At 42.6% G+C, this 9,746-nt stretch overlaps 1 protein-coding gene across 2 annotated transcripts; it reads right to left on the bottom strand.

Annotated features, from left to right (window-relative positions):
• Positions 1 to 1,256: 1,256 nt before the first annotated feature.
• fkbp11 (FKBP prolyl isomerase 11) lies at positions 1,257 to 8,923 on the bottom strand. Of its 2 annotated transcripts, XM_055664638.1 has the most exons (7): positions 8,685 to 8,923; positions 6,807 to 6,938; positions 6,619 to 6,681; positions 4,423 to 4,510; positions 4,095 to 4,128; positions 2,290 to 2,360; positions 1,257 to 1,493 (listed from the first exon to the last, which is right to left on the bottom strand). In XM_055664638.1, exons 2-7 carry the CDS (start codon positions 6,900 to 6,902, stop codon positions 1,276 to 1,278), a joined length of 570 nt encoding a protein of 189 aa, XP_055520613.1. In that variant the 5' UTR covers positions 6,903 to 6,938; positions 8,685 to 8,923; the 3' UTR covers positions 1,257 to 1,275. The 2 variants fall into 2 exon arrangements, with proteins under 2 accessions (XP_055520613.1, XP_055520614.1); XM_055664639.1 differs by lacking the exons at positions 4,423 to 4,510; positions 6,619 to 6,681; positions 6,807 to 6,938; positions 8,685 to 8,923 and adding an exon at positions 4,214 to 4,416.
• Positions 8,924 to 9,746: the final 823 nt, after the last annotated feature.

Below are 9,746 nucleotides of genomic sequence, written 5' to 3'. Positions count from 1 at the left end.
TACTTGAGGCAAGACTATGGGATCTGATCACCAACACCCCAACACTGGCCCAACCTTGTCCATACCTCCCTCCACAGTAGTGCTGTCCACACAGCTTGAGCCTGACGACTGATTGATGGCAGCTTGCCAGCGAAGGTTTGACACTTTTTTTATAGCGGGTTTTGTTGCCACAGTTGAAGAAACGTGATAGTTTCCTGGTTTACATTTCAACATCAAGCCCTCTCATCCACGAGTAATATCACGGCTGGGTGTAAACAGTCCAGCAAGCTGGCACAACTGCAATACTACAGAACACAATTCCACCAGTGTGAATTTGTATTTCCCACTGCAGCTGTCACCAAGTCTTGTGAGCGGGACGACCAATTCCATGCTGATTCGTGTTGAATTATGGACTTTCTTCCTTCCCTATTCTCACCTATTTGGAACCAGGTTGAGATTGCCCAAGGCTTCCTCCTCAATTCTTCTTATCGAGTCCACGCACAAGATTAGAAGTTGTTCAGCCAGAGCTGCACACACTTCTCTGCATCTGCAGACAATGGTGTCTGTCTTGTTGCTTCTTGTGTGTGGTGGTGGAGAGATTGGTGGAAGCAGTTGCCGCGACGTGAACGCACGTTCCTTGACCCCAATTAGGAGTTTAAACACCATGACTGGGTTTAAGCCTATACAGTTAGCAGGCTTTTTCCAACTTCCTCTTTTGTTTGAATAATTTGTGTAAAACAATGCTCATTTCCTGCATTGAACTAATGGAGGTTTGATATGACACATTATCTATAACATTGCACATCCACTTCCCACTCTATATCATTTGGAGTGAACTGCATCGCAGGTACGTTGGGGAACTGTCTTCAATGCGTTGTGCACCTCTGCATAATTCAGAATTCTACAGAGTGGCACCGTGGCAGGATTGAAAAGATTATTTTCTTTGCATCTGAATGTACATCTGTACGTGTCTTGATAATTGACACCACCACCAGAATTTAAAACAAAAGTGATAAGGACATTACGTAAACGAAAATCAAGTTGGGAATAAAACCCTCCATTGTAGAAGTGTTGTGGAGTACATGTTTTACACTGTTATACATGTAGACTTGAGGAACACTGCATGTTTGCTTAAAGCTGAACCTGTGATTATTACTCGAAGTACTGATGATAAATAGCCTGCAAGTGGTTCTACACAGATACCATTCCCAGAATCAGAGGGTGATAAGCTGTGAATAAAGATTAAAGCAACTCTATTGAAAAAATACAAACAAAAGTTACATTTCAGCAGAAATTTTATTTATTTTTTGCTTTTCCTCTTTTCTCCTCCTTGGCCTTTCGTTTGGAGATTTTTGGGGTGTGTGCTTTTGAATAGAGGTAATAGCCTATTAGACACAGAAGTCCAGGGATGAGCAGCAGGCAGACTATTGGGATCACATTGTCCATCATCTTCTTCCAATATGTGGATTTCACTAATGTCACCAACTCCGTCTCAAATAACAGTACAGTGTCTCCTGAAATGCAGAAAACAGTTCTAAACTCAATATACAGCCATATATTTAATATAATTCAGTACTTACTATGCAGGTACACGAACACTAGTGGAATTGAAAGGAGGGTGATTCGGACACCAAACCCGAGCATTCAATTCATTATTTTGACCATCATCTGGGCCTCACTATCAAAAGCAGATTTCAATCTCACGTTGAACTCCTAAGGTCTCAATAAAGATTGGTTCTCACTTTCTGGAGGAGATCACTAATTTTTCTCCGAATATTTAACAATGTAGAGCACAAACAACGCTCTCTCTATCTGGGCAACACTTCTATCACATGTCCACACTTCTGCAGTAGATCAGGGAAAAAACTTGCCATTTCATAGGTGATCTTCCAGTGACCTCCAGTCTCCAAGCCCTCTCAATTGTAACCTTCAGTGTTGATTACTGCTTGGAATATTCCTCTCACTTCTCCAAATTATTCATCCTATGCACTGTTGTTCTCTGGACATCTCCATGTATTGAAATCAAAATTAATCTCACTGTGTCCTTGCCTCTCTGAGAAACATGCAGTGTGCAGAAAGTCAAAACCCATTTGCTTTGCCACCTAATCACGTTTTCTCCTTGCCTCATCTAATCATTTAACTTCCCACTTTACGTCACAAATTTTAAGTTAAAAAGTCTTAAATTACAAATCATGCAAATTTGGGTCCTCATATCAATTTCTACCATTGTGCAATAAATACTGCAAGTGATTGAGATTAAAGTTGGTACATAAATTTGAGGTGGCTTCAGAAAACCAAATGTGTACATACCTGGAATTGTCGGCGGAAAGCCTCGTTTCCCATACGCCAGATTGGATGGAATGGTTAACTTTCTTTTCTCTCTAAATAAATACACTTTATTAGTTTTTCTGCAAGAACATCATTATTTTCTTACTATATTATCTGCGAATCATCCAGTATCGAATAGATTACTATTGCTCAGTTGGTAACTTTGGCGTATTACTAACAAAAGCAAAGGTCGCTCCCTGGTGAAAGGCAAGTAGAGTAATGCCCCTGTCCCACTTAGGAAACCTCTGGAGACTTTGCGCCCCACCCAAGGTTTCCGTGCGGTTCCCGGAGGTTGCAGGTGGTTGCCGGTGGTTGCAGGTAGGGAGACTGACAAAAACCACCGGGAACCGTACGGAAACCTTGGGCGGGGCGCAAAGTCTCCAGAGGTTTCCATTCAGGTTTCCTAAGTGGGACAGGGGCATTAGCCTCAGTATTGTATAGTTGGGCTAGAAAAGGGAAATTCAAAGCACCTTTCTGTAATGTGTAACTTTTCCTGGAAAGTGTGTGGACCAGAATGTTATGAACTGCCTGAAACTCCAAATATTTAGAAATTGTTTACACTGTATGCTAATTATACATTATAGAACATATAACCAATCATCATTACTGCACTGTGTGTGTAAACTAAATTCAAATTAATCTTTGCATAATAAACAACACATATTATAAGATAATATCCTGGATTATTTGAGCAATATCACGTTTGTGACCGAGTTGCCGTCAGCCATCCATACAATATCAACGCTGCATCCCCAAAATCCTGCAGTTTCTGCTTCTTACAAATGGAGCTTGCCGATTTTCTATGACAGTGGTTTCGGGGCTCCAGAAAGTGTGTCTTTCCAAATAGGGAAAGTCTGACAGGAAGTGAGTGAGACCTTTTGCAGAAATGATGGATGCCATGTAAACTTTCAACACTTGGAGAAACAGTCGCTGATATTCAGTTTTAGGACGTTACTTCTTCCCGCCAACAACAGTCAGCAGTCTTCCACAGCCAATTCAGGCGATTCATTTACTGGCCAACTGTCCCAAAAGAGCAGGTAACGATGCATCGCATCATCACTTCACCCAGAGAACCTCTTGTGCTCAAGAGTATCGACAGCATTGAGCAAAATGATGCAATGATCAATAACAAGGCAGCTTTCCCATCTGGAGTTGCTTAACTCTGTCCAACCACTTTTTTAAAAGTTTGAGAGGGAAGAGACCAGGCCAGAAATGAGATTGACTCTGGAGCAAAGCTGAAGCTAAACACACTGACAGATATGAATTGTTTAAGAAGGAACTGTGCAGATGCTGGAAAATCGAAGGTACACAAAAATGCTGGAGAAACTCAGCGGGTGGGGCAGCATCTATGGAGCGAAGGAAATAGACAGCAGCATCTATGGAGCGGGGGAAATAGGCAACGTTTCGACCCGAAACGTTGCCTATTTCCTTCGCTCCATAGATGCTGCTGCACCCGCTGTGTTTCTCCAGCTTTTTTGTGTACCTACGACAGATATGAATTGTTCATGATCTTGTGAAGAACAGGCACAGGTGAACACATATTATTTAAGTCACTGACTTTAAAAAGAATTAACATAAAAGCAGAAAGTGCTGGCGAAAGAGAGGGAAACAGTTACTGTTTCGGGTTGGAAACCCATCATCATTGGCTCTGCTCCCCTTTCCACAGATATAGCCTTGACTTTCCCCGCATTTTGTATTTCAGTTTTCCAGCATCTGTCGTTTTATTTGCTTTTCACATCAACTAGACTTCGGCTCAAGTGAAATTTGATGCAATCAAATCAACTTACCCAACACACATGTCAAGAAGACCTTGTTCCAAACCTACAAACAAAATTAAAATCAGATTCAAATTTTTCTTCAGCACACTTCCACCAATGGTTTCAGAATTGGAACTGAATTAAAATACCTGAATCGTAATGAACCTCTTGGTCGCAATCACACCTCAATGAAGATTTGTGTTTACGGATGGAAGTCAAAATTACTTTCATGCGTGTCATATTTATAGTATTGAAAGGGGCAAGTAATCATCTCATTCTTGAATCGATCTTTGTAATTGTGATTATGAGGCAATTCTTCAGTATGGTTTCATTCCAGCACCAGAATGTCACATTTTACCTGGAATAACCTGTTTTTTGCCCAGTTCTACCATCAAAGGATCCCGGATCAAAGAATTATCAAACAACGTCCCGTCTTCCAACTTGCCCTAAGAAACGGAGCAGAATAAAAGCACATCAACTTTCCAGTGCGCACTCCCATAGGGCTTTGTCATAGTTATTCAACAACGCCACAAGCAGTAACCTTGACCATCTAACATTCGATTACTCCTCCACTGATCAACTGGGGAGCATCCCAATTCACACCAAAGTGGTGATTTCCAGAAGAGCCCCAGCGAATCCAGATTTAATATTCTATATCATTCAACATACCACTTGCAGCATTTTACTTCAAACACATGGAATTGATAGAATAGCCCACCCCCCATCAGTCTGAAGAAGGGTTTCGGCCCGAAACGTCGCCTATTTTCTTCGCTCCATAGATGCTGCTGCACCCGCTGAGTTTCTCCAGCAATTTTGTGTACCTTCGATCTTCCAGCATCTGCAGTTCCTTCTTGAACAACATGGAATTGATAGATGACAGTTTAGCGTGATATTGAATATCCAAAGGCAAAAGATTACTCAAGTAATTGCAAATACACATTTAACGATCACTTATACCTGCGGCGGCAGCTAGCAACATTTCACAGTCTGAACGGCAACAAAGGGTAATAGTGTACTAGGAGACACAAGGAAGTGCAGATGATGGAATCTTGAGCAAAACCCAAAGTGCTCTAGACATAGACAATAGGTGCAGGAGTAGAGGCCATTCAGCCCTTCGAGCCAGCACCGCCATTCAATATGATCATGGCTGATCATCCAACTCAGTATCCCATCCCTGCCTTCTCTCCATACCCCCTGATCCCTTTAGCCACAAGGGCCACATCTAACTCCCTCTTAAATATAGCCAATGAACTGGCCTCAACTACCTTCTGTGGCAGAGAATTCCACAGATTCACCACTCTCTGTGTGAAAAATGTTTTCCTCATCTCGGTCCTAAAAGATTTCCCCCTTATCCTTAAACTGTGACCCCCTTGTTCTGGACTTCCCCAACATCGGGAACAACCTTCCTGCATCTAGCCTGTCCAACCCCTTAAGAATTTTGTAAGTTTCTATAAGATCCCCCCTCTAGTAACACAGACTGAAGAATGGTCCCGACCTAAAATGTCACCTATCCATTCCCTCCACAGATGCTACCTGACCCACTGAGTTCCTCCAGCACTTTCTGTTTCGAGGACATAACTGACCAATATATAAATTTAATTTCCCCTTATTTAAAGTGGCTGTAGGATTGAATAGCTTGAAGTGGAACAATCTCTACAGATCTGGTGTGATGGTTTGCTTTGATCTACATTTGATGATTTTGCCCATGTAAAAGCATTTCTTAAGGATTTTTTTTATTGGCAAGCCAGGATGCCCAGAGCAATTTACAGCAAGTGAGTGGTCGCTGTTGTAATGCTGGAGGCTCAGTCTCTCAAGTGTTATCCTTCCCTATCTCTGCTTCATTCATCGAGCACATGCCTTCAAGTTATTTTTGCATCCTCCGATGTCTATATTAAAAGAAGCTCCCAGTTACTTCATTTGTCCAGTTCTGCCTTCCTTTGCTCCACAGTTTAATTTCGTCAGTAAATAAATATTCAATTTGCGCTGGATTTCTGCGTGTGTTATTTATATCCGCGTTCTTATTTACATTAAGTCAACACATTTAACTTGAGTAACGTGAATGCAAAATTTAAATATGTCACGAGCTAATGAACCTCCAGAATTCCTAATGACCATATTGTTAGTTTGCTTCTAGTTAAAATAGATGGAATATTGCATCACACCCCCACGCTACTTTCAAATGAATTCACTTGTTTGGAGGTGTGGGACTGAACTCCAGCAGAAACTGATCAGTGAGTGGGGAGTGTGAGTTTCCACTGACGTGTCCACTTGCCACATCGTTTCGCTCATTAATCATTGTCCTTCCTCAACTCCAACAACCACCTCCCCCAAGTGTGGTGGCTTCCCACGTGAAAATATACTCTCTCTCTCTCAATCCCGTTCCCTGGTCGGGGACATATCTGCTGACGTGTTAGTACAACCAGACCTCCCACCGGGTCCCACGCGTGGAGTAACATTCCCCGTCTTAAATTTCAACAGTAGCAAAAACAATTCGAATTTTCAAGTTGCAGACTTTGTAAAGCAAAAAAAAGCACAGCAAGTTAAAATGTCTTACAGTGTAGTGGATGTGAAGAGTGTCCCCAAATTTCGACAGCTCAGGACATCCCTCTGGTTTCAGCTGTTGATTAAAACATACACATTTGCAAATGAAGAGACAGATATTTGTAGCAGACAACTCGCATTGTTGTCGCGAAAGTTAAAGGTCTCGGAGCTTGTAACAGCTTGTAAAAGGGATTTGCTCACCAACACTTCCACTTTAAGTTCTTGCACTTTCTCATCCTGCCTGGAAAACCCGCTCAGAGAGGCAAGGATCAAGAGAAAGAGTCCGGTTCTGCCCATCCTGACCAACAGATCGAGCGAGTGCAGAAAGACAACCTGAAACACAACCAGATCCCCAGTAAATTAGCGTGAAATTGTGGTCGTCCACTATCCCGGCAGTCTCTGTTTTTCTGGAAGCACCGCCCAATTTCATGTTATATATTCCAGACCTTTGCAAGCGGCTGCCGCTTGTTGCAAGACAATTTCTTATTCATCCATCGGTGCTATTTCTACACTCGCTGTAAAGAATCAGCAGCCGTGGGCTTATGCCCCATTCTCCAGGTTACTGCTCCAAGTTGCATTTGTGTGAGACCAAAACATAAATAATAGCAGCAGTGTCCGACTGCTGAACTCGCTCCAGCATTTAAGAAAATCACAGCTGATCCAGTCTCTCTCCCCTTACCTCTCGCTTCCCTTATAACTTAAAGGTCTGTCAACCTTCACCTTGAACGTTCTCAATCATTCCGCCTCCAAGGCTGTCTGGGGAGAGAGTGCCATCCCCTCGACATCTAATACTATTCATCCCGTCTAACCCTTCAGAACCTCACGTGGTTCAATAAAAATCACGCCTAGGTCTTCTAAACATCAACGAGTTTTGACGCAGCTTACTCAACCACTCTTTGTGCGCGGACCCTTTCATCCCAGTGAAACTATCCCTGCAACACCTCCAATGCAAGTAGGTCCAATTGCACGCTGTACTCCTGTGTGATCTTACCAAGCCTTGCAAAGTTGTTATTGTACTCCCCATCCTTTCCAATAAAGACCCGTTGAGCTACTCCAGCTTTTTGTGCCTATCTTCGGTTTAAACCGGCACCTGCAGTTCCTTCCTACAGATGGCACAAAGCTGGGTGGCAGTGTGAACAGTGAGGAGGATGTTATGAGAATGCAGGGTGACTTGGACAGGTTGGGGGAGTGGGCAGATGCATGGTAGATGAAGTTTAATGCGGATAACTGTGCGGTTATCCACTTAGGTATCAAAAACAGGAAGGCAGATTACTATCTAAATGGCGTCAAGTTGGGAAAAGGGAAAGTACAACAGGATCTGGGGGGTCCTTGTACATCAGTCTATGAAAGTAAGCATGCAGGTCCAGCAGGCAGTGAAGAAAGCGAATGGCATGTTGGCCTTTATAACAAGAGGAGTCGAGTATAAGAGCAAAGAGGTCCTTCTGCAGTTGTACAGGGCCCTAGTGAGACCACACCTGGAGTATTGTATCAGTTTTGGTCCCCTAATTTGAGAAAGGACATTCTTGCTATTGAGAGAGTGCAGCGTAGGTTTACAAGGTTAATTCCCGGGATGGCGGGACTGTCATATACTGAGAGAATAGAGTGGCTGGGCTTGTACACTCTGGAGTTTCGAAGGATGAGAGGGGATCTTATTGAAACAGATAAGATTGTTAAGGGTTTGGACACGCTAGAGGCAGGAAACATGTTCCCAATGTTGGGGGAGTCCAGAACCAGGGGCCACAGTTTAAGAAATAAGGGGTAAGCCATTTGGAATGGAGACGAGGAAACACTTTTTCTCACAGAGAATTGTGAGTTTGTGGAATTCTCTGCCTCAGAGGGCGGTGGAGGCCGGTTCTCTGTATGCTTTCAAGAGAGAGCTAGATAGGGCTCTTAAAGATAGCGGAGTCAGGGGATATGGGGAGAAGGCAGGAACGAGGTACTGATTGGGGATGATCAGCCGTGATCACATTGAATGGCGGTGCTGGCTTGAAGGGCCGAATGGCCTACTCCTGCACCTATTGTCTACACAACAGACCATTCAGTACCAGTCTACCTGCATGCACCTTCCCAATCACATACCCTTCCTGCATGCTAAGATTTAACTCTTCATGTTCCAGATTCTTTTGCACAAGGTTTTGAAGTCACACTCCATGTAAATAATAATGTGTTCTTCTTTCCAAAGTGGATGAGGGCAAACTTCTCCAGATGTGGAAGACGAGGATGCAGGCTTGCAACTGGATTCCTCTCTGTCAAGTTTTCAAACTGCATCTGCTCCTGGGAACTTCTCGTTTTTCAGTTGGCACTTGGCCTGTTTGGCAAAGAAAGAATTGGTTGAAAATCCAGCAGCTGGAATAACATGATACAGAGATAAGCTGGAATATTATCAATGGAAACAAAGGTCTGTCAGTTTCTCAAGTAATGACTTGGACAACTTTGTTCAGCATCCTCTCACAGCCATTCCTTCTGTTCTCTGCACTCCTCCCCGTATCTACATCCTCAAACGTGCTTGTTTTCTCATGTTTCTAGTTCTTGACCCAAAGCCTTAACTCTTTCTCTCCCCGATAAAAATTGGCATGTCAAACATTTATCACAGTTTGTGGGAGCCTGCCATGCAGAAATCAGCTGTTATGCCTCTTTCAACACTTCAAAAATCTTTTTACAAATAATCTTGATTCTGTGGTTGCTGATTTTTCTGGATGTGGTTACAATTTCAATTTATCTACTTTATCAAAAAAAAAAAACAATACTCTCCAAACATTTTTTGGCTCAAAACAGCACGTTCTCTGATCATGGCTTCCCCATAAACTGCCATAACAAGATGCTTTGTCATTAAATCAATGACTCTTGCATTGAATGCTAGTCCTTGATTAGCTTTGCTGACAGGCTTTGTGCTCATCACTTGATAGCCCAAACTGAAAGCATTTTTATCTTTTGCCTTTATTCATATTCAAACTAATTTACACTCCTATGCTGGGATATAAATAATAGAAATAATCTGTCCATTATTTAGTTTACAGCACAGGATTCAGATTCAATTTCAATTTTAATTGTCATTGTCAGTGTACAGTACAGAGACAACGAAATACATTAAATGCATTCAGGGGTTAGGGTTAATTTGGAAAGACCATAACCTAGAAAGGG

The sequence above is a fragment of the Leucoraja erinacea genome, chromosome 40, assembly GCF_028641065.1.
Source record: "Leucoraja erinacea ecotype New England chromosome 40, Leri_hhj_1, whole genome shotgun sequence".
Classification (NCBI taxonomy): Eukaryota; Metazoa; Chordata; class Chondrichthyes; order Rajiformes; family Rajidae; genus Leucoraja; species Leucoraja erinaceus.
This window is presented reverse-complemented; position numbering and strand designations above follow the sequence as displayed.